The sequence below is a fragment of the Numenius arquata genome, chromosome 9, assembly GCF_964106895.1.
Source record: "Numenius arquata chromosome 9, bNumArq3.hap1.1, whole genome shotgun sequence".
NCBI lineage: Eukaryota > Metazoa > Chordata > Aves > Charadriiformes > Scolopacidae > Numenius > Numenius arquata.
The window spans coordinates 57943184-57968120 of record NC_133584.1 but is presented as its reverse complement, the minus strand read 5'-3'; the positions used below and the strand labels follow the sequence as shown (position 1 = coordinate 57968120).

General features: G+C 41.8%; 1 protein-coding gene across 1 annotated transcript in view; it reads left to right on the top strand.

Moving 5' to 3' along the window:
- PKHD1 (PKHD1 ciliary IPT domain containing fibrocystin/polyductin) overlaps positions 1-24937 on the top strand; it is a 248200-nt gene that overhangs the window by 76063 nt on the left and 147200 nt on the right. The window contains exons 35-36 of the mRNA XM_074153149.1: positions 4551-4701; positions 17893-18105. Of these exons, the coding sequence (XP_074009250.1) occupies positions 4551-4701; positions 17893-18105 (364 nt within the window). The remainder of the gene's footprint in view (positions 1-4550; positions 4702-17892; positions 18106-24937) is intronic.

Here is a 24937-nt window from a genome sequence, read left to right as displayed (position 1 = left end):
TGTGCTGAATTACAAGGAGTTTGTGCATCTTTTGTTGTATGCTATTAAAAGGTTATTCTATATTTATATAATTCATTCATGGTTTTGGAGCTCTGATGAGGAGGGAGTTGATACACCCCAAAATTATTACCCTGTGTTATACACAAGCTATCGGTTTGGTACACAAGGTGCGGGCTCGAAGTGAGTTGTACATGACACATCAAATGGGTGTCAGAGGTAAGAAGATATTGCAGGACTCTGCTCGTTGAATTCTCATATCAGCTTCCCTCCCTGGTCCTCATGCTTTTGGTACCCCAGGAAGAACAACTGACTCCTTAGGGATTCCCAGTGCTTGTGATTTCCCACCCACCTGGGTTTTTTGCCCATTTTTTGCAGATTTGGTTCCTTATGGAATTAGTGTCATCTGCTGTGCTGGATTCAAAATGTGAAGTGTTGCCAGGGTGGGTTTCCCATGGATGTCTGACATAAGAGTACATCCTGCAAAAGTTGATGTGACCATTTTTAAGTGTTCAGTTCACATTATACTTGTGTTGTTGGGGAAAACACCAGAAGAATCTCTTGTCTCAATCTAACTACTGATTTTCATGAACCTTGCAGGAATATAGCATTTTGGTGGTCTCTCTCCTCCTCTTCAATCTAGTTGAAGTTGGCCACGTTCAAGTGTTTTATGCCAACTTCTCTTTCCCCCACCCTGATTTTCAAGCTCCCTGCCATTTGTTGTGCCCCGTGCTGAAGCTGGAAGTAGCACAGGAGGAAAATGTTCCCTGCCAGCTGCTGACACACAGCTTTCCTTGGCTCTGTGGGTTCCTCCTGGTCCATTCAACAAGCGCGCATGGGCTGGGCACTCAGCCATGACCCTGGCACTTGCAGCTGCTGCTGCTCTTCAGTCTTACTGAGAAATGTTTAAATTAAACACCATAGGTCAAACACTGAATGCCAGGCAGGCAAAGAAAAGGAAAAGGAGTTTTGCTTCTATGAAAGAACAGTGAGCGGGATGTTCTTCTCCTGCTCAGCTGCAAGCAGAAGGAAAGGAGATGGAGTCTCTGCATGATGAAGATGTTTAGGACATGGCCATACAACCCTTCAAGAGACAGGTGTCACTGCTTTTTCTTTGGGGTCTCAAGTGAGTCAGTTCCTTCCAGTGGTTGTGAGACCATGCTCAGCCTGCACGGCAGCAAAGTCCCCCATGCCACCCTTAGCATGAGGAGATGATGGTATTTGGTGTCTGTAGGATCTGTGTGGGCCATGGCCTGTCCCATATTGATAACAGGGCAGCTAGACAAGGCAGGCATGATAACCATGGAGGTGCCCCAAGATCACATGGAGATTCAGATGAGAGAGTGGATTTCTGGAGCTGTGAGTCTGTCACCCACCCTGCTTGATGAGAGATGTGCAATTAGCTTTATGTGTGTATTAGACTGTGTTATTTTACTGTGGGCTGCTTAATAGGGACTGGACATAACCACCACCATTCAGCAAAGAACTTAATGAGTCCATTACAGTTGGAGATTGCACTGTGCTTTTCTCACAGAAAAAAAGGGAGAGGGTAATCATATGGGATTCACAAGGTCCAGGGTAACTGTATCACAATTTCTTCTTTCAAAGGTCTTACAGAGATGCTCTTTTATCCTAGGGAAGATGTAGGACTGCAAGAGAAGGGTCACCTTCTCTTGTGTGAAATCCTCTGCTATGTCATTTCCCTCCATCACTTCAGTGTTTTTCCTCCATTAGTACTGAGCTGCTTTCCCTCTAAACACTCTGTACACTGTCGTAATTTAAAGTACATTTCTAAAGGACTTTCCCTTTTCTTTCTTCAGGCAGATGCTTTAAACATATTCAATGTAAGGATAGTACAAGTGATTATAAATATCTCTTGGTCCTGTCTTATTAGTTGATGTTCATCTGTTTGCTTTTATTAAAAAGAAAAAAAAAAGAAGAAAAATCAAAAATCACTTAAAAGGTGCATGTGCAGGTGGTGCACATGGCAGCAGACTAAGCCAGACGTCTTCTCACTGGAAACCTTTAGTTACAGACTGGGTGAAACGACAGAGATTTTTATGACCTTGTTAAAATTATTTTCTGACTCTATGTAATCGTTCTTGGGTAGTAAACCTTCTTTTGAGCAATAAAATCTGTCTGTGTTTAGGTTGATAGTGTAGGGACTGCCTCTTACTATGGACACGGGTATCATCTGGATAACAAAGCACTTGGTTTCATCACATTTATATCTTTTCTGAGTTATATTTTTAAGATAGTTAATAGTTCTTAGTTTCCTAGGTGATTTTAACCATTTCTTGTGCTTTATTACACTAACGTGTATGAGCCACTAGCTTTTAAGTCAGAGGGTATCGGTAGAACTGAATGGGTACGGAGTCTTCTAAGAGGTGACAGCCAAAACGTAGCAAGAATAACTTAAACACTGATGTTATATAGAGAGAACCTTAAACTAGATGTTTTCCAGCTAGAAAGGGGAACCCTCTTAAATAAAAAAATAGCCAAATTCAGAAGAGGAGTTTATTTTTCTTAACTCTTGTGAGACTTTTACCCAACAGTTTACTAAGGTTTTGGTGCTGGCAAGAACAATCCGATATATTTATTCCTTATGCCCTTGCTTTCCCATTAGAGGCAACTAGAGTTTTCTAAGTGACTTTGGAGGGTCAGAGTGACTTCAGGGCATTTAACCAACTTTCTCAGCAAGATGTTCAGATGGATCCCACCATTTCACAACTGTATCACGCGGCGTTTTGCCAGCAGCACTGGTTGAGGTTGTACCAGATAGGAATTTATGGAATTTGTAATTTTGTGCTACAGTTGGCTTGATAAACAGTGTATCTGGGAAATGTGTGCCTTTTCATGAACTGTGCCTTCCTCTGTCCCCTGCTCTGAAGTAAAAACAAGTTTAATTAGCTCCTTTTTCAGTGCATCTATTGCACACCCTTGTATACTGTATATAATCTGCTTCAAAGCACTATCAGTAAAGAGTAATTCACAGCCTCTCTGGAAAGGCAGTGGATAGAGGTATTTATCCTTTCAGCTGGAATTTTGTCCTAAATCTCTGAGATATATGTGTTTGCGAGTAATGATGGTGAAACTTGTCCTATTACACTCAGCAACCATGGAGAAATTGTACTCTCTGTAGCAGTTGTGTACAGATGTGAAGGCTTATCTGTACTTCTGTAATGATGAAGTGGTTCACTCCCTCTGATGCAGGGGACTTAACTCCCCAGATGTTTTCACTGCATGTGTGTTAATTCAGTCCCAGGCTTCAGTCTAAATTGAAACGAGTAATTCTCTTTGTATGGAAATCGTAGAATCGGACAGGGGATGGAAAATACCAACATCCATACCCTGCAGACAGGATGGACATAAACCAATTATAACATTTAGCCTGGGAACCAACACCCATTCCCTGGTGTAAATAATTAGGACAGTAGTCACCATATAATAGTTACCTGACTGCTCTAGGTGCTATGGGAAATGTTGTATAAAACATCAGGCACATAAAGCTAAAATTGACAATAGCACAGTCGAAAGAATAACTGTTGTAACACCACCAGCATTGATTCACCTAAACCTCAGCACTGGAGCAAAAGCTTTAATGCCCATGATGTTCTCTGGTTGAAAATGGAGTAACTATATTTTGCTTTTGTATTGAGGTTATTCTTTCCACTGCTGTTTTGGATTAACACAACCCAGGGAGGATCACAAATATTTCCATGTCTGGTTTTGCCCTCCCCACCGTCCCCCATCCCCTGTCCCACCCCTAGATCAGTTTAGACTGTACTTGACAGTTTACATGTAAGTCCAAAAGAATATGTTATGAATGGCTATCTCCATGCTTGTGCACACAGATCTGTGCAAAAAGGTGCACACGTTCTTCAAGAAATCGGTCACTGCAAAGTGCATACTTAAAAGTTTAGAGGTGAGGAGGAACCATGACTTAAAACAGGCGGGCATCATTTTGCCATTCCTCATCATGAGCCAGGCTATTTGCAGTTTTTAATTTAATCAGTGTTTTATTTGGAACTGATTGCCCTCAAAGGAGAGGTGATGATAATACTGGATAAGCTGAGAAAACTGAAACAGTATTTGAAGGGAGAAATACCTCTATAAATGTGGATGGGTGGCAGGAGAGCCTTTGAAAAATCCTGTAAAGCAAACTATTGCCCATCTAGCAGGATGTTTTAATTCTAAACTTTTCAGGCTATTTCTATAACATTGCCAGGAATTAATGTGCAGTTCTGCTTTTTGGGAGGCAGAGAGAGACACACACCAGGGAACCTGCAGACTTTCTGCAGCCAGATCTGCAGCAAGCCCTTACCCACAGCAGAACAAGACAAGGGGCAACCCTGACACAAACACAGGTGTTTCTGAAGCCCAAGAGCTTCTCCAACCCCCATGTCCCTCCATCCCTTCGCTCTACGCAGACTCCCACTGGGAAAATAGCCAGTGGGGCACTGGCATCTCCTCTGCCGTGCTTTCGGCAAGCTGGCTTCCTGAAGGGTGGGAAAGGGTGAGTTTTGAGCCTCTCTGGGTCTTTTTCTTTCCAGCTTGCCCTTCAGTTTTGTGGCCGGTGGGACGAGGAGTCCAGCTGGCCTGCTGGCCACCAGCCGCGAGATGGCGATAACGTAACGATAGAAGGCGGCCGGACCCTGCTGCTGGGGACCACCACCACCAACCTCAACCTGCTGCATCTCAAAGGTCTGCAGGGGGGCGGGTTGGTTCAGTGCTCTTGTTCCTCCAGGGCTGGAGTTTTTCACGGCCGTGATCTCCCCTTCCCTTGCCCAGGTCCTGAGTCGAAGGAGATACCTGGTCAGGCAGGCTGAGTCTGCTCTCAGGAGATACAACAGGAGGGTGATGGGGGAATGCATTTAATTATTATGTATGCAGAAAGCATCGTTAATGCTGTTTAAGGCATAATGACAGCATGAGTAGGAAGGCTTCTTTTTCCCCCTTTTTCTTTCCCCCAGCTACTGAAAGCGCTGCTATCCTGAGTGGCGTTTGGTGATAACAGCAGTGCTGATAACAACAATCAGCTCTGTTTTGTTTGGCATCTTTTGAGGTAAGCATGTTGCAAAAACCTTTACAAAATTAATGATGTTACAGAATTACAGGCCACAGCTACCGAATGTAATCCAGGATCCTAGAGTACGGCTGGTGGAGAGTAAATAGCCGAGCACAATTATGGGGGTAAAGACTGGGTGTTTGCAGGGTTCACGTTCCCTGGGCTAGACTTGGCGTAAGAGTCAGGGCATGTTTCTCTGGGGTTGTCAAAGTAAGAATTAAAATTACTTGTCATTCACTGCCAGATATATTTCTTCCTGGAAATTAGGCCCTGGTTGTTGCATGTGCTTGGTATTAAGTGAACGAGCTGTTCTGGTGAAATTGTTTGCTCAAAGTTAAGCCTATGTGTAAGCCTCTGCTGAAATAGAGCTTGAAAAATGGAAAGAAGAGGTTTTATATGTTTAAAAACCTGGATCTTCTTTGCTGGTAAAAATGATTTTATATTAAAAGGATGTTAAAGGTAATAGTTTTTCATTGAGAGGATGATGAATATCATGCATTTGACAATTATGTTTTAATCTATCTTTGAATGATCATTCTATAAAGAAAAAGAAAAAAACTTTGCAAATTTATCTCTATTGTGAGAACATTTCAAAAAAATAGTTTGAACTGTTAAAAAAAAAAAAAAAGAATTTGAGATTTAAAAAAAGTGAAATGTTTTAGTAAGACTTTCTTCCCTCTCTTCCCCATTGGAAATCCTAAATTTGGGTGATGCAAGATTCTTCTTAACCACGGTGTGATTATGACATATGGTAAAGGAGGAAGGTCAGAGCCCCAGATTTCTGAGTCTTTTGGCTGCAAATCTGGATGAGGATTTTGGGGTTCAGTCTCTGACTTTGTGAAGAACTGGGGCACAACATTGCAGCAGAAATCTTTTGAACTTTGGGCTTACTCAAAGGCACATTTAATCTATGAGTCAGCACTCATGAAGCAAACGGAGGTCTGATTGAATTTAATGAAGTCTGGAGCAGTATCTTTATGGCTTCAGCTCATCTGACATTCAAATAATTTCTCCCCTTTTATCACATTTTCCAAGAAACTTGGTTTATAATGTAGATTCAGTTAGGAAAGCAGCATTAAAATATTCTAGATGCTATTATTTTCTGCATTGCTACATGCCAAACATAACGATCAAACATTTTAGAAACAGAAGTCTACATGATAATTGTTTGTCTGAGCTTCATCTTTGCTGAAATTTGCTTCTTGCATCCACCCCCACTTACATGGGTGCTGTGACCTGTTTAGCCTTAGTTAGATTTGGAATCAAGACATGTTGAGATCTACTCTGATACAAGACTGAGACTTATCTTTCCTAACTTTATCTTCCTTTTAGTTGTCCAGCTCAGGGAAGATGTTTAGGCTCCTGTATTGATGCTCTTTGCTCACACGTGCCACCAAAGACTTATCTTAGGTATTGTAGATACCCATCTTAAGATGAGTCACAGTTAGGTGAGTAGCAACTACTGAGTCTGTGAAATAATTGATGACTTCTCTCAGCTGCAAGATGGGCATGGCAATAAACCCTTAACCTGCACGTGGGTGTAGATATGATGTTTCGATTGAAGAATCCCATTCCTTTTCTGTGTGGAGAGTTTTTCTTAGTTGAAACTGGAAAGTGGGATTAAATTGTAGTTCTGCTCCCTTTGGCTTTCATGACTCAGCATCAGGCTGTCTGTGCACTCGCAAGATGGAAATATAACAGACTTTATGGATGAAAAAAACCTGTAATGCTGCTGAGTCTACTCCTCTGCAAAGACACTGTATTGTCTATTTTCTGGTGCTGTACCCAGCAAATGAAAAATGGACCCATTTCTTGAAATTTTTCTTTTTTAGGACACTACGAGGATTTTGAATACCACCTCTATGGTGTCTCTTTATGATGATTTCAATGTTGTAAAAAATTGTTTAAAGAGTAGGATGCCAGCTACACGTGCAGCTTTAAAGTGACCCTGCTTTGGCTGTATTAACATATAGCCAAATATATATAGTGGTTCTGGTAGTGACCAGACTGTCTGGACAGAAGATCTGGAGGTCAAAGCAATACAGAAATAGGACTAGGCAGCTGGGTCCTGCTCACTGCCATGAGGGCTCAGCAGTTTCTACTTCCCCCTCAACGAGCAAAACATGAACACGTGGTTATCGGCAGTGGAATGTTTAATAGCCAGACTGTGAAACGACTCAGACAATACTGATTGGGGAAGAGATACAAGATAGACAGATTGTAGATAACTCTGTAAATTCAGCAGATTGCAGTTATTTTTGTAATCCCAACATCACAAGTATGGAAATATTTATGATAACCCAGGACAGATGGAAATTTCCTTTGCACAGAGCTTGCACTGGAGTAACTCCTTTGTGTTTGATGGCTCGATACCTCAGACATGCTATTGCCTTTGTCTGAGTTTATATTACTGTGTAGAACAGCCTCTAGGGAGGTCTGGAGACCAAAACCCTTCCTCTTCTTTCAGGAGTATCTTGGGGATGAATTTTGGAGTGATGCTGCTGGTATATTGGAAAACAAATCATATGATGAGCGGTTGAAGGAGCTGGGACTGTTTAGTCTGAGGAAGAGGAGGCTGAGGGGAGACCTCATCTCTCTCTACAGCTACTTGAAAGGACACTGTAGAGAGGTTGGTGCTGGTCTCTTCGCACAGGTAATTCATGACAGAACAAGAGGGAATGGCTTCAAGCTCCAGCAGGGTAGGTTTAGACTGAACAATAGGAAAGAATTTTTCACAGAAAGAGTGATCGGGCATTGGAATAGGCTGCCCAGGGAGGTGGTTGAGTCACCATCCCTGGATGTGTTTAAGAGACGTTTAGATGTGGTGTTGGGGGATATGATATAGGGAAGAACTTTGTAGAGTAGGGTAGATGGTTGGACTCGATGATCCCAAGGGTCTTTTCCAACCTGGATGATTCTATGATTCTATATGCTGGTGGGGTTGAAGATCCCAGGTGTTGAACTGACCAGTTACCTTCGCAACTCGAGATGGCCTTGAGATGGTCACCCTTGCAGGCATAAGGGAGAATATTGCTTTGGCACCTACTCTAGAAAAACCCCAGTATCACTTATCATAGCTCTTCCTCTCACTTGTAGGCATTGCTGCATCTTGGTGGTCCTGCTGAAACCAGCATGCCAGTTCCCTCAGACTCCAGGCTGAGGTTTTGAGAAGGTCTGACCGGCTTCATTTGCCTTTAAAAACTGTGCACCCAGTTTCCGAAATACCACAGCTAATATGGGCTTTTTATTTTTTAAAAAACTATGAGATCTCAGAAAAAAAAAAAAAAAGAATAAAAAAGACAACTGACAAGCCACAAGGATATTGTCAGTTATTATCTGATTTTGAACCCGTGTCCAAAGATCAACGCTTATCCATCAATATTTTGGGTCTCCTGTAATCCACGCTGAGAACAGGCTGTGGCTAGAACAGAGCCTATGAGTAGACCTAGGGAGGAGAGAAATTCAAATATTGATTTTGCTTGACTTTTTCCTAGGCTTTGATGCTATTAGCAAAGAGCATCAAATATTAACTGATACACCTGCATAAGAAGTTGTCAAATAAGCAGTGCCTCAGTCACTGCTGATAAAGACTGGGTTTGAATTCACTGAAAGAAGGAAAAAGCTTTTCCTTCTGTTTTCTTGTCTATGGCATCCCCCAGCCCTTAAACCTGGTTTAAAATCCCTTCTCAGTTGGAAACTGCTTGTGTTGTGGTGTTTTCTGTGCCATTTTGCTCAACCCATTTGGGATGTGCGTTGTGATACTTTTTGCAGGCAGTTTCCAGTTCATATTTTCTTTTTTTAATCAGGCAGAGACATTACAATTAAAATACCGTAAAAGCGATTCTGGCAGTATTGCAATAAGCATGTTTTTTAATTAAAGAAAGAACATGGGATGTACAAATAGTACCAGCTAATGGGAAATTTCATCCAATGTATTTTTTAATTGAGATTTAAAAGGAAGAAAAGTCAGCCTTATTTCTCCCTGTCGCTGTGTGATATATTCCTATATTTTTACAGCAAGGTGTACCAAGTCTGCAATAATCACAGTCTCAGAGGTTTAAAGTCTGGCTGTTTTCATGGAAAAAAAAAATAAAAATGAAAGACATCAGTTCTTTAATTTGTTAGTACCTTTTTTTTGGTAGGAATTCAGTGTTATTCAGTAAAGTGCAACTCACAGAGCTGGACATTCCTGGAGGAAGGGTTTTAAGGCCCCAAATCTGTAGCAATTTGATGTTTTTTTTTCAGTTCTTCCCCCAGCTGTAAACCCTGGTTCATGCTGGGGTATGGGCTGCAGGTTTGTCTTTCTCATCCTATATAGGATGGGCTTACAGCATGTGCATTAGACTCCCAGGGTTCTCGCCTGCCTATGACATTGATTTTCTGCAACTTTTGCAGCTCTTGAGACTCCTCCGGAGCATCACAGTATGAGCAGGTTGGTGGAAGCTAAACCCAGCCGAGGAATCACACACAGCTCCCACAGACACTGAGCCAAAACCCGAGGCAGCACCATCCCCTTCCTGGCACAGAAGGAGGGGATGTGCCCCTTTCAGGGAAGCAGATCCTGCCTCTAACCATGGGATGTGAAAATCTGCTGAGTCTGTCTCCCCCTGTCCTGGCCACTAATCAGGTCCTCATTACAGCAGCAGCTTTGTACCATTGGTAGATCTGCCCTCACACTCTCGTATGTGGTACAGAAATACAGCCATCACGACCTGTGCAGGCTGAGAACTGAGGCCCAGGTCTTCTTAAGGCTTTTACATGCAAATAAATATCTTCAAAGGCATGAGTCTGTATCATGAGCAGGCTCTACGTAAGGAGAAACATAATCCTTCTCCATAAAACTACTTCTGTTCTTTCCCTAGTGCCTATCTCACTTCCAGAGGGTGAAGTGCCTAAAGTGTGTCTATCATCTGTGGACTTTAAATAATAATTTAAAGACCTATTTTTTCATCAACCATCTCTGTGTTTACCCTGTTGCCTTCACGAGGCTCACCTGGAAGCTTCCTTCATTAGATCCTAGATGATGGGCTCTGATATGTGCTGTTAAAGCCATCCAGGAGTGTTCACAGCTCTTTCCCACCAGGTTTGCTCTCCTCTTGCAAAAGCACCAAAAGTGTTGCTGAGTGTCTTGGAGAGCTACCTAAGAGCTGAAGGAGTAGAAGGTCTTCTTTGAAGGAGATATACCTATGGCAGTGTTCCCTGGGCTGCTGATTTAAATTGCCTTTGCCTGGCTCCTGTGCATCAGTGGAAGAGCCTGACCAGCCTACAAGGGAGCACACGTGCCATCTGAACAGATGGCTGTGAGCACAGCAAGCCAAAAAACACAGGCTCGTTGGGCTTGGGAGACAGCTTCTGTCTGAGAATACTCCAACAGCTGCCGGTTCCTCACCTAGGGACAGATTAAGGCCTTCATCCAACAAAACGCTGGAATTCAAGCTTAACTTTTCAGAGTGTTAGTGATGTCCTGGTAGAAATACACAGGCATTTGAATTCACAGCTAGTTTGGGATATGTACCTATATATTATGAACGTGGAGGAACATATTGAGTGAGGTGGAGAATGAGTTTTGGACTCTTGGTTCAGGCAGCCTTTGGGATGGAGCCAATAGAACAAGCTTCTTTTCTCCTTCACATCTTACTCGGCAGTGGTCCAGCCTGCAATCAACTTTTACAGCTCATCCAAATGTCATGTGAGCATGTCAATGGGGTGCAGGCGACAGGTCCATGAAATAATCGATTGTTCTTATTTAAGGCTCATAAACTCTATATTCCTCTTCCTGTACACAGGAGGACCTTTGTTTTTGGTTTGGATTTTTTTTTTTTTTTTCCTGCTTGGAGGCCCCACCAGGCACATCCTTGGAGCCAGAGAATGAGCAATAAGTGGGCTGCCAGCACACTGCAGCCTTGTTGTGCAGGATCAGTTGTTTCAGCAAAGATATTCCAGCTCCGGCAGTTGCCTCCTGCTGTTTGCCGCTCAGGGATGCTTGCCAGGAATATAACTTCTGAGCTTAAGCCTGTCTCATGGGGAATTCTGTGGTTTTGTCATGTGAAACACCAAGTGAGAGAAACGGGGAAGAGCAAGATGAAGGCTGTGGGAATATTAGTTATACATGGCCATGGTGTCCCCACAGCACAACCAGAGCAGACCTTCCCTGCATGGTGGCGGGAAGGAATAGTCCAGTCGAGGATATAACCTTTTAATTTGCAAATCCTCTTCCATGCAGAGGAGGTCTTCTGTTAGTTGAGGGAGCATGACACAGTAGTGACACATAAGACAATTCTTCTGTTGGTACCCTCCTGTTACTGATTAAAAATATATATATCCTGAGACTATCCAGCACCTTTCTTGTAGTTTGCTTGCTTCAACGCTTCATTCAGCTTTACCTAAAGAAGTAGGATTAAATCTGGTGATAGGAACTTTTATCCTAGCTCCGTAATGAGCTCTTCTTTAGAAAAAAATAGTCTATTTCTCAGGATGGTCTTATATTGACAATGAATGGTAAAGTGTGACCTCAAAAGATGAGAATAAAAAGGCTCTTCATGTAAAATGTGCACTTTGGAATGGGGAATTTGCTTCCCTCTGAGTTCAGGAAATTTCTAGAACACTCTAAATCACAACCTAAATGAGAAGCATCAATGCCTCTTTTATGCCTTATAAGAACACCTATGTTAGAAGGATTTTTTTTAAAAAATGAAGTTTTTGAGAAGGGATATAAACTGCCGTGTCTGAAAGCATGAACATTCATGACAGAAGCAAGGAGAAACTTCCTACAGCAACCCTCACAAGCCTTTACTCCGTTGTTATTTATTCTTATTTTCAGAAGTGTGTGTTGCAGCTTCATTCCGTAGTGAATGTTCTGGATACCTGGACTGTGACATTGCATCATCCAGTCCAGGACACCTCACAAAGTGAAGTGTTAATACATTATTTTTCCAATTCCTTTCCTTCTGAGTGCCCCCTCCACCATTTCCCAAGGACTTCAGAAGATAAATTTCTTTTCACAAAATCAGTTCTGCCAATGGTATGATGGTGCTGTAGTTATTTACAGAGCAGATTAAAACCCCCTCTTATTATCAGGTTTGTTTCCCTTAATATTCTTTTTTTTTAATTTGGTCTGGCTATTTCTCCCCTTCTGTGGGACAGAGGAGTTGCCTACAGTTTGGTTTTTCTCTCTTTCTTTTTCTTTTTTTTTTTTTTTCTTTTTTTGGTAAAGACAGAGAAAGAAAGATTTCTTTTCTGAGCAGAGAGGTGGAGGCTAATTGCTGGGTTAATTGAGAAGAATGGTGCTTCTGATGTTCTCACAAAGTATCAAATAGCCTCTACATATTTCTCCCCCCTCTCCCTCACTCCACCTAAAGAGACCCATTGAATTTGCACATTACTGTACAGAAGTGATTATGCGTTTAATTGTATTTATTTTGCTTGGTGGGGAGGCCATCATAACAGTAGTTGATTGATTTTTATAAAATCACCCTCAAGGTCATATGTAGGACTTTGCTCTCCTGTGCAGCCATAACAAACAATTTGAGGGTCACAGCCAAAGGCTCCGCTGAGCAATATTCTCGTTTTCTGCTTTCAGAGAAGAGGTCAAGTGCAATAAAAGAGGGAAGCATAACTTTTATTTTCTTTTAAAAAAAGGGGAAGACAATCTTGTAAAGCAGTAGCTGTATATTTATTCTGACCCAATGAAAAAACACAGAGAGCTGAGGGTTAGAGGGACAATATGCAATTTTTGGACATAAGTATTTGTAAGTTTGGCTAGAGGTTGGTTGTTTTTTTTACACTTAGACTTGGTAAATGGTTAAATGAATCCCTACTAATGTTTTCTTTTCTTTCCTGCGATGCTGTGATTTTTTTTTTTTTTTAATCTTCAGCAGTTGAACTTTTCTTTTTACACTTTCTTTTCTCTCGAAGACTGAGTACCTTTGGGCTTTGTTCTGGGAGGAGTTCAGAAGCTTTGCAAATAGCCAGGGGACAACGGTGTTACGGTGTGACTGTGAGTGTAGCTGATATATCTGTTTCCCATGATTACACGTTGTGTTTGACTCTGCTTCTAAGGGAAGGCCAAAACCAAAGCCTCAAAGCAAATGCCTTTTGGTTTTGATCTTGCAAATCTTTGCACCATTGCCAAATGTTCATGGATTGCCATTGTGCTTTGGGACAGAGAAACCAGCGAACAACCCTCACCTTGAAGTCCGATTATTATTATCCCTACACATCCAAATCTTCACCCAGGGAGGGGAAACTCTTCTGTGTAGGATTTCCTCCAGGAAGGGTCAAACCTGCAGACCAGGCATGGCACAGACAGTGCCGGCATGTCCGATGCTACTGAAACACACTGGGACTATTGCATTTTCTTACACCTAGAGTAGAGTAGTCACCAGCATCCAATTACCAAGCTTTCCAGGCACCTGGGTGTCCACAAAAGATATGGAAAATATTTGAATCAATGGAGGGAAAGACTGGTCAGGAAAACATTCATGCAGTTAGCCAATTACTGAGAAACAGGGGATTTTCAAATTTTGTTGAAATTTTGTATGGCCAAAATGTGGCTGAAACTTGGGAAAACTTTTGAGGAAATTGTTTGAGGGAGAACTATGATTTTACAATCAAAGGACAGGACAACTTTGGCTACTAGCTGTCCTGGTTCATTGGTACAGCATGACAGCAATTAGAATACTCATTTAAAATTGTATGAAGAGAGTGGAAACAGAAATTACTATATATCAGTGGGAACAGAGCATAGGAAGTCAATAAAGACCTTGAGGGAGATGTCTTTTTCTTTTTTTTTATGTTAGAAATAAAATAAATCTCAGTGATTTATAGTTCCATTTCTAGATTGCGGTGATAAAATTATTAACACTGCTGCTATAAGGCAAATGTATTTAATAAATATTTCTGTTCTCAGTATGGGAAGGAACAGGATGGTAAATTATATCAGAAGAGGAAGATGGACCAGCAGTCCATTTATTACTGAAGAACGTTAATATAATGAAGATGTTAAATAATATCTTTCAGGAAAACACATTCTTAAATCAACAGATCCAGTCTCATTCAAGAGCTTTAAAAGTGCTTGTAGAGGCATTCTGTGGCCCACAAATATTCATTTCAGAGTATATGGGAAATTACAGGGGGCTGTAGAAGTTCTGATCTGGTGTCGGTATCCAGACCGGTTAAGGAAGAAATATTGGCTGCTTGTTCTGATATCAACCACAGGTCAAAAGAGAAAACTGTATGAAATTAAATGCTATAGTTGATTGAATTTATAAATTACAAACCATAGGAGTGACTGAATGACAGCATAGAAATTTTATGGAAGAAAGCAAACATTAGTACATTTTCTAAGAATATTACAAGTTTGTTTGATAAAGTTAATTCTGTAGAACGTGATAGTGTTATGACTAACTGAAGTTCACCTGCCCAGATCTCATGGCAGCTAACAGACATAACATTTTCTAACTCAAAAAATAAATTCTTAGTGGGAAACCATTTTCATGCCTGCTTGGATACCATGACACATCATCAATGATATAAAATGAATGGAACACCATCACTGATCGCATTTTGTGAACGCTATTCAAACCAAATGCAGATTTCCCTGGCTGAGAAGGGAGCTGACCAGGAAGAAATCAGGAATGAAAGTCCCCGCAATAAGGGACTTTGTTGGATAAAGTCACAATCACGGAAAGGATCAGAAATGAGTGTGGCCCAAGGACACCCACCTGATCTCCCCATGTAATGAAGAGACAAAAGGAGGTAGTACAGGTTTTTACTTTCAAAAGCAAGGGGCAGAGTGTGGGGATAAGGTAGCTTTGCCTCTATAGGCAGCATCAGGAACAATAAAGAAGTAGAAAAATTAGGAGGTCTGGCTTTCCAGACTCTGGAAAAGTGCACTGGGTTGTGGGAGAGGATGCACCGCTCCATGAATTGGAGATGATTTCTTGCAGGAAGAGTCTTAAAAACCACACCAACCAGTCTGAATGAGGGCTGATATTTGATTTTACCTGTAAGTACTTTCACAGAAAATGCTGTTTTCTACACCTCTCTGCAGTGCAATGAGGGAGGGTACAAAGAGAACCACTGTCTGAAAGCTCATCCTTGATGAGTTACAGTCGCAAATAAAGCAGAAATTGTGAACAGTATCAGAGACTGGAAAAGATGATCACAGAGAATGGCAATGATGTCCCCAAATCACTTAATTGATTGTCTGCCTTTCTGGAGGGTATTTCACTGAATTTCACTGAATTTTTTTTAGAGTTGGAAGGGACCATATAGATCATGTAGTCCAACTCCCCTGCTGAAGCAGGATTGCTTAGAGAATGCTACTCAGGACTGCATCCAGGCGGGTCTTGAAAATCTCCAAAGAAGGGGACTCCACAACCTCCCTGGGCAGCCTGTTCCAGGGCTCTGTCACCCTCACCGTGACAAAATTCTTCCTCATATTCGAGTGGAACCTCCTATGTTCCAACTTGTGCCCGTTGCCCCTTGTCCTCTCACTGGGAACCACTGAAAAGAGTCTGGCTCCCTCCTCCTTCAACCCACCCTTGAGATACTTATAGACGTTAATAAAGTCTCCCCTCAGCCTTCTCTTCTCCAGGCTAAAGAGTCCCAGCTCTCTTAGCCTTTCCTCATAAGGGAGATGCTCCAATCCCTTAATCATCTTTGTTGCCCTTCGCTGGACTCTTTCCAGTAGTTCCCTATCCCTCTTGAATTGGGGAGCCCAGAACAAACAGACAACTTGACTTGCAGCAAACACAGACAACTTGACTTCCTCCAGTTTTTCCATAGCCTGATGAGCACAGACCACCAGGCGATATGATCTAATGGTCCCTTCAGTCTGCAAATGAATACCATTTCAAGTATTATTCCAATTTCAGCATAGCACATTTTACATTAAAAACATTTCATTTTTTTCTAGAAGTCTCAGATGTATCTCAGAATAATGGTCAGGTATCTTCTACTGTTTTGAAGGAAACAAGCTGAAATTCACGCTGTTTTATTAGAGTGCATTCCATATAATTTGTGAAAATACTATATAGCAAGCTTAACAGAAATACATTTGTATATAGAAAAGTGTGTCTAGGGAAAGAGAATTTACACATAGGGGAGTTGGTGTTTGTGGGAATGATCCCATGATTCCCAGTGGTTATAAGCAAGAAAAAGTGAGATATCTCTTTTGTCTATTAAGCATATTCTATAAAAACTTATCTGGAATCTACTGAAATCTGCAAAGAAAGTATGTCCTTATTCAAATATTAGCTTTGTTATAAGACTAAGAACTTAGAACTAAGACTAAGTTATAAGAAGTTGTTATAAGCCTAAGAAATCAATGAAACGGTGAAAGCCCCTCAATGCCAGAATGAGTAAGGAGATCAGGATAAACAGAACGTGTTCAGCTGAAGTGGATGCAACTGGGTGGGAAAGGCACACAAGTGCTGTGCATCTGCCTTATCACTGAGAGCACCAGGACCTGAGCAAAGGCAAGCAATGATCAAGGTAGTTTGTAATCTGATTTTTATAGCTGACCTTGCTCGTTATAGCAGTAAGTATAAGCAAGAGCCACTCTGCATACCATTTCTTGGCATTAACTATAAACACAGGTCTTCTCTCTCTGAGAAAGAACAGTTTTCTAGCTAAGAAGTAGAATTACTGAATAGAAAGTTGGTTCTGTTTTACCTCAAACCAGGACATGCGCATAAAAGGAAATGTTGGGAAGGTGATAGACCTTTTCTAAGGAGTTCTGGGGTTGCCAGGCTTTGAGGCATCTTCTGTTAGTTCCCAGAAAACATGGCTTGGCCTAGGAAGACATATCCCAACTACAGAATGAATGGATGTCTGAGAGTCCACTCTGCCCAAATACATTGTAAAGATAGCGATAGTGTCCTTCACAGGAGAGAATATATGAAAAAAGATAAAAGAGCAAACTATCCTGAGATGGCTGGGATTGCCAACTCACACAAGGCAAGACCAAAGGAAGCATTTGGCAGAACTGAAGAGAGTGAAAACCAAGGGATGGGAATGCCTTTTCATGAACTATGTACTTAGGCCACAGATTTCATTGCTTCAAGGAGTCATTGAGACTAAATATTAGAAAGATCTGAAGGATCAGGTCTATATTACTGACAAAAGTTATCTAGTTATATTAATAGATGGTAGAATGAAAATTTCGGCAGACAGATGAAACCTGATGCTTTGAGGCGAAGCTAACCTCTAACTAGGGATTAAAATGAGTCTTTCATGGGATGGGGAGATCATCTCACATCCAGCTAACAGGGAGAAGTTTCTTATACTGTATTTGGAAGCATCTGGTTTTGAAGAGCAGCTGGAAGAGTACGCAGGATTAAATCAACCGTGGATCTAAACAGGTTGCCAGTTCTTATGTTCCAAAGATGTTTTCTCTTCTCCCTGTCACAAGTAGTTTGTAATCTGAAAAATAACATACACATTAAGTTGTAATATCCCTTTTTAACATTTAGAGAGTGAATAGGTTAAGACTGGGATTTTCCAAGCGACTCCCTTGCTCTGGAATTAGAGAGATTTAGATGTCTGCCCAGGCAGCCCATGAATGGCCTTGCTCAAGTCTGGAAAGGCAGCCTGTGGTAGAACTGAAAAATGGACTGAATTAAAAAGGTCTGTAAAGGGGTGATAAATCTATAGGGAGAAGTACAGGGCAAGGTGGAATCTTTACAGGAAACAATTTTGTTCTATCCTTTATCTCATAATTTTATTGCAAAACCATTTGTGGACCCATGTCTTATGCTCCTTTTGACCATGAGATAATGGCTGACTATTAGATCTATGGTTGCATTTTCTTCTGTTGTCTTCAGGTGGCAAACTCTTGTTCACTGGTCCAGGACCTGTAGAACTGCATGCTCATTACATTCTGATATCTGATGGAGGAGAGCTCCAGGTGGGATCCCCCAAAGCCCCTTTCCGTCACAAAGCACACATCTATCTCTACGGAAGCCTCCATTCTCCACCCTTATTTCCATATGGGGTCAAGTTCCTGGCAGTGAGGAATGGGACACTTTCCATTCATGGTGAGTACATTTTTTCTTTTCTTCAAAAGCAAAGCATAAATAAATAAAAGAAAAGAAAATAAAAGAAAGGAAAAAAGTTTCTGGAGGAAAAAAAAAGAAAAACAACTTTGATCATGAACTTGGATTTCTAATTACGGTTAAATATTTATTGAAATCATCTTTTGGGGCCAGAACTTCATATCTTCCCATTCACCATCAGTCTCCTATTTCCACAGTACCTTGTGCACCAAAGCTCAGTGCTGTATGTCCATAAAAGCTCTCGTACTAGGAACTGAGTAATTTTGAAAATCTGGACACCAAGAAGAAGACAGATGGTATCAAGTAGTCAGTGAACCCTGGCACTTGTTTAGGTGCCTCAAGGTTTGTTGAATTTGTTCATGTCTGTCCACAACTGAAAGTCTCCATCCCATGTTGGGTATCATGTGGGTTTGCTCTGCTCCTAAAAAGGGATATCTTTCTCCATCATGTCTTTCTATAATAATTGGGACATTTCCTTCCCAAAGAGGGTATGGCTTTTGGGGTTTTGAAGAGATGGGGGTTTTCCATGTATGTCCAATGGTGAGGTGAATGCCAAGTGTACTATGGTTAGCACCCTGTCTGCTGGAGTGGGGATGATACTTCTCTTCAAAGTGGAAGCAAAGTGCTCCTGGCAGTGTGGTTTCCCTTTCTCCTCCATCTCTCCGTGCTGTGCTGGCATCCCAATACCAGTAGTGTCTCTCTAGAATTAGGTGCACAGCTGGCATCTCCGTGTTTTCCTGGTGGTCCACATAGCCACACCTGCTCAGCATGGGTTGTTGTCATAAAAGATAAGCCCAGGACTATGCAGAAAATACCAATAATTTCACTCCTAGATGCCTGGTCCTCTGTCCTTTGCTCTAACCAGTGGACTTTTTTCTCAAAGGGCCAGAGCTCCACATTCCTACTAAGAGGAAGGGACAAGGGGCCTGAAGGACAGATATTGGCTATAGCTTTGCACATGTTGTGAGGTAGAAGAATTTAGATACAGAATTTGAAATACAGATATAAAATGGCCATTTCTTGGTGCAGTGGATTGGATATGGAATTGGGGTCCAAACTCAGCATGAATCAGAACATTAGTGCAATGCATCCATAGAACGAGGGGGGACGGTTTTAAACTGAAAGAGGGGAGATTTAGATGAGATATTAGGAAGAAATTCTTTGCTGTGAGGGTGGTGAGACACTGGAACAGGCTGCCCAGAGAAGCTGTGGATGCCCCATCCCTGGAGGAGTTCAAGGCCAGGTTGGACAGGGCTTTGAGCAACCTGGTCTGGTGGGAGGTGTCCCTGCCCGTGGCAGGGGGGTGGGACTCGGTGATCATTAAGGTCCCTTCCGACTCTAATCATTCTGTGATTCTATGTCAAGTTCTTAACTAACAGGCTGTTTATAAAGGCAGTGTGTGTCACAGAGGAGGAAAGAAAGAAACCCAATGCATCTGAATGCCTCATCTCCCTCCCTTATGTTCGTGTGTGTCAACCTTCATATTGGTAGACGTTCATGTCCTCCAGCAGGGCTTGAACTTCCACCCTCCTGGCCTGCAGGCAGAAATGTTGCTCTCTGAGCATTGCTGTCACGTATGGCTCTCAGTCAAAAATGATGTCAGACACCGAGGGGTACAATCTGAGCACAGCCAGGGAGTGAGCTCTGCCACTGTGCAGTGCGCCTGTCAGTTCACGGGAGCAAGGCAAGGTCAGGCGAGGTCTCTTGTTGGAGGGGAGTCAGTGAACAGATGCTTTTTGGAATCAGGAGAGATCATAGGAGGCTGGGGAAGGTGCTCCTGGCAGTGGCAAGGGAGGTGGGCTGCACTACTCCCGAAAGCCATGTCAGGTGCTCTTGAAGACTATGTCAAGACATAGCAAGGCTAAATTATTTAGCGCTCTCGAACGGCTTTAATAATTCCAGTAAACTGGCTTTGCAGAAGGGCAGAGCATTTCTATCCCATTTCCTAGAGGGGCTCTGTGAAGAACTGCTGTTAGATCATGTGGGCTGAATTGACTGTCCGTTACTGGCCATTGAGTTTCATACTGTTATCCCAGCCTTGAGTTCAGTAACTCGCATTAGATTAAAGCATGCCTTCCAGAAAGGCTTGGTCTTTGAGGACATCAAGGGAAACAGAAGCCAGCATTTTCTGTAGAAGCTTGTTCCAGGGGATTAATTTGGTTAATCATCCATGTTTTTAATTTTTGTTTCTTTTTTTTTTTTTTTAAGAAAAGTATTAAAATGTCTAATTTGAATTTTCCTGATAACAGCTTTTGCTGTTTCACTTTCTATATCTTCTCCTGCTACTTTAAAGTATCCTTCCATTCTCAGTTTGACCCTTGTAAATCAGGATTTTGTCCTTAAATTCTCAGAGCTTTATAAGAAGAGTCTTGTCTTCTTCGTGCTGCTAAGTTTTTTAGCAATGTAGGAAAAACCAGCAGCAGCTCCTTGCTGCTGTGACTAATGTGCTGCTTCTTGTTTCCCTTCTGAGCCTGTATCATCCCTGGTTTGTTGACTCCATCCTCACAGACAACCAGGGCAGAAGCACTTCTTACAGTGTTACCTTGGCAATATGATGGAGGGAAGTAAACCCAGGTGTCCGTGTCAGTACCCTCAAGGCCTTTCTCACAGATATTTCATACATTTTACTCAGTGCCAAAATTCCCAGTGATTGTTCATCCTTGAGGAAACCAAGACGGTGAGGTCTACAACCCAAGCATTACCTGGATGGAGGTACGTGGAGCCAAAGGTGGGTTGGCCCATCAGTGGAAACATCTCTTGGTTTCAATTTCTTATCAATTCTTATTCAAGAATTCTTATCAATTTCTTATTCAAGAAATCCAGACTAGCTATGAAATCACTTTTCAGCTCTGCACTACACACAGTCCCAGTGCAAGGCTGCAATTAAGGTTCATTCAAAACACGTAATCCACAATTTAGCAGCGAAGCAGTAGAAGCCCACTAGAAAAGAAGACCAAAAGGAGTGTGTACTTCTACTGGATTCATATTGCTTATATGAAAGAGAAATATGTTGTTCTGTCTCCAATTTAGCACCAGTGTGGCCGGTGGTATAGAACAAATTGTTGAGCATGACAGCCTCTTTCATATATATATGAAAGAGGCTGACATGCTCAGCAATACACATTTGTGAGATACATATATATACACGCATACATGTGTTATCTCAGATCAAAATCATTAAATAAACAGGCTTCCAAATTCTTAGCTGTCTCGGTGAAGACAAGACCAAGCACATTTTAATTTCTTTTCTCCTTCAGACTGGGAAGTTTGGGGGATGCTCTGCAGCCATGGTTGAGTTCAGCTTGTTTAGTAAGCGCTGTCAGCTCCTCACTTTGATATGTTAATATGACTAAGGGTTTCCCACAATTCCCTTGTGAGTGGCAGTCTTTTGCTCCGGTGGTTGTAGCAGACTGGGAAATTTCACTGTTGCCTTTGGCTTTAGCCAACTCCCCTGCCAGTCAGAGCATGCCACCCATAAACTGCTTGTCAATCACCCGTCACTTTTAAAGGGGGTTTCAGTCAGCCAGGGCAACTCGACTTTTTGACAATGTAATTACGGCCCTCGCATCCGCGGTAGGGGCCTGAGTGGGGCTGAGAGAATTTTATTGATTGTTCAGAAGGGAAATTTATCACTGTCTCCAGCTCCGTTCGCACTTTATTCCCTGAGAAACTCTCCTGACAAGCCTTGGGAGAGAAGTTTAGCATGGTGGCCTTGGCTGTTCTTGCGCCTTTGTCCTTTCTAGGGAAACCAGACTGGAGATACCAGCAGATGCTGAGCAGAGGGCAGGGACCGGGTATGCACGCAGCGTCAGTGGAGATGCTGCATCGGTAGCCAAGGACACCTACAGCCTGATTCACAGTCCCAACCCTCTCATTGCCAGGGATGGAAAAATTTTAAAGGTCTTTTCCATTCTGTTCCGTTTTTTAGTAGTCCTGTGTAGATGAGGTCATTATTTCATTGTGTCCCCTCAGAGCAAATTATACTTCTTCCTAAACCAAAGTCCAGCATTTTTGCAGTGTATTTAGGTGAAACTTTGTCCGTAGCAACGCTGTGATGATGCAGGGCATGAATATATGAGCCTGTTCCTTGCATTTTTGACTCATAACCTATGCCTCTCCAACTAGATGGAAGATGCTACAGATTTAATATGATGCTACATTCACTTTTTCTAGACTGTGAAAACTGCATAGTAAAGAAAAATAACAATGTCCAGAGAGTTTTGGTCTAATACTGTACTGATTTATAATCAGCAAAATTAAAACAGAATTGTCAGTGGTCATTTCAGTCCTCTAAAGTCATGGATAATCCTCCTGCAAAGGATGTCCCTGAACTTGCAATGGATGCTGAGAGTGGAAGATGACATTCTAGATGCAATTCTGCACTTCTATCCCAGACTTCCCTGCATCCAAACCAATCTTATACGTTTTCAGTGTTAGCTCGGGAAAAGAAATGGTTTTTTATCAGTTGAACCAATTATTAATTTTAATCACTTTTAATCAATAATAAACCACAAAATATTTGTGAGCTGTACACTGTGCTCTGCAGAGCCTGTGCATTCCTCAAGAGATCAAACATTTAATCAAATGCTTCTTACTTTTCCTCCATTAAGCAGTGTTATGTATCTGTGCTGAGTTTGAGATTAAGAGATCATAGACAACATGAGAGAATTTGCTCTGCATTACTCACATATTAAAAAGAAAATCTTCCCGGGGGAAAAAAAAAAAAAAAAGAAAAAAAAGTATGTAACAGGGGGATTCAAGACAGGGTGCAGAGATCTGCTAGAGATATGATGTGCTTTTTTACCTTACTGAAGTGTTCATCCATCCAATACATGTTATTTCCCACTAACTGAAGCCATAGATTTGCACACCCCTGTTACACCAGGAGTTCAGATCCTTTTCCACTTTCTGGGCTCACTTCCATAGGGTGGTTTTCCTTAGATGCTAGTTATTCTATGTGGTGGTTGCAGAAGGGTTTTTTTTGCCTTTTGTGACAACATTTTTCCTTTCAAGACCTTGACTTTAACATGATGCATTAAAGCAGATGGCTCTTGAACAGAAGGCTAAGCTGCCTTGAATCCCCTTGCGTTCACTGGGGGTAAGAAACTGCACTTAGGCACTTCCCATGGAGTAACTAATGTACAATGGCTTGTTTCTTCACTTTCTTATTCACAAATATAAGATGACCATTAGATTTTAAAGACCTAGCAGATGGGGGGAAAAAAATTCAGAGAGCTGGGTTCAGGGAAAGCTGCTGTGTCTTTTATAGCTTGCCCTTCTCTCTAACAGAGATGGATCGATCGTCTTTGATTTAAATTTGTCAGTTGCTCTGTATTTTGGTGCTGATCTTAATGAGGAAAAAATGTGCTGTAAAGAGGACTGAGAGATGAGTGCTGATATATACATAAAATATAATAGATATAGATGATAGCTACTATATTAGCTTGAGTTTCTTGACAGGGGGAGGTCTGGGATAAAATAGTTGCCTCTTAAATTATTGAATATTGCATTGAAATACGCTTTCCAATTCTGGCCCCAACTACAACTGGGGAAGAGAACTGAGGAAGAGAAGTAGTCAACAACAAAATCTGGGTGAACTTTCACCCCAGATGGGAGAGAGCCTTAAAAGTTTGGCAAGTTGAGAAGCCTGGACCCAGACCTGGGTTTTCTCAGGGCTGCAGACTGAGCCAGGCAGGGACCTTCCATTTGGGCTCATCTACACTTTTCCCGCGTGTCTAATTCTCTTTCATTGTGTGCCAGGGACACAGCGAACTGATCTTAGCATTTAAAAGGCCGTGCCGCCCCACGTACCCGCTCCTGCGGGCAGACGTTCCCCATCTTGTTCTGCAGCAGCGCGGGAGATTAACTGGCAATAACGTAAAATGTTAACAGCTGTGCGCGGCTCACGATGGGATCCGTGGTAGTTGGCTGCTGCATTTGAAGCTGCTTGTTCCTGGTGTCAGTTTAAAGAGGTTTTTCCTGTCTGGCACTTTTGGTTGTGGGCTATTCGCAAGCGTGGAGCATAGGTTTCGTGTTAGGCTCGCTGGTTTATGCATTGAAGGAGCTGGTAAAATTTTTCCCCTTCCTTTCTGGACTGATGTAATTTGACAAAGTGACTGGGTAATCTGTAATTAAAGGAAATGTTTGGAAACGTTTGCATTTATGGACAGCGCATAGGGATGATACCTTTTCTGCAGTGTAATGAAAAGAGCAGCAATGAATTTCCATCGACCTGTTTAATCACAACAGCCCCTCCCATCCTCAGTCACATACTCCTTGCTTTCTTGAGGGTGACATTGAAAAATATTTAGGTGGAAATGTTTTAAGGTGAAAACTAGTTTCATGAAACATTCAGCAAGGTTAGGTTACTTTCAAGGATATTTCCTAGTGGAAAAAATCAAAATTATTCACTTTGTGCACTTATTTGGATGATGTTAGGTTTGTTTTTTCCACTGGGAGAAGGAAGATGTTTAATTCTGGCATTTTTCTTTCATCTGGACTTTCATAGTATTATTTTTAATATTATATCTGTTTCATATCAACATTTCTTCACTAGTGAAATGCAATGTTTTTACAGAATAAAACTGTGACATTAGTACAAAGAAAAGCAAGTGTAATAGTTCCAAGAGTTTTGGGGGGGTTTTGTAGAGTTTTTATTCTGTTGAAGATGTTGAAGGTTTGGCCTCATTTGAATTTGCAGTGAAATCACATCTGGTTAGCTGTAGACTTGCATTTCATCCTCCTGAACCCACTTATAATGGGTTCATCACCCCTATTTTACATGAGAGAAGGAAGAAGCCAGAGAGATGCTGAA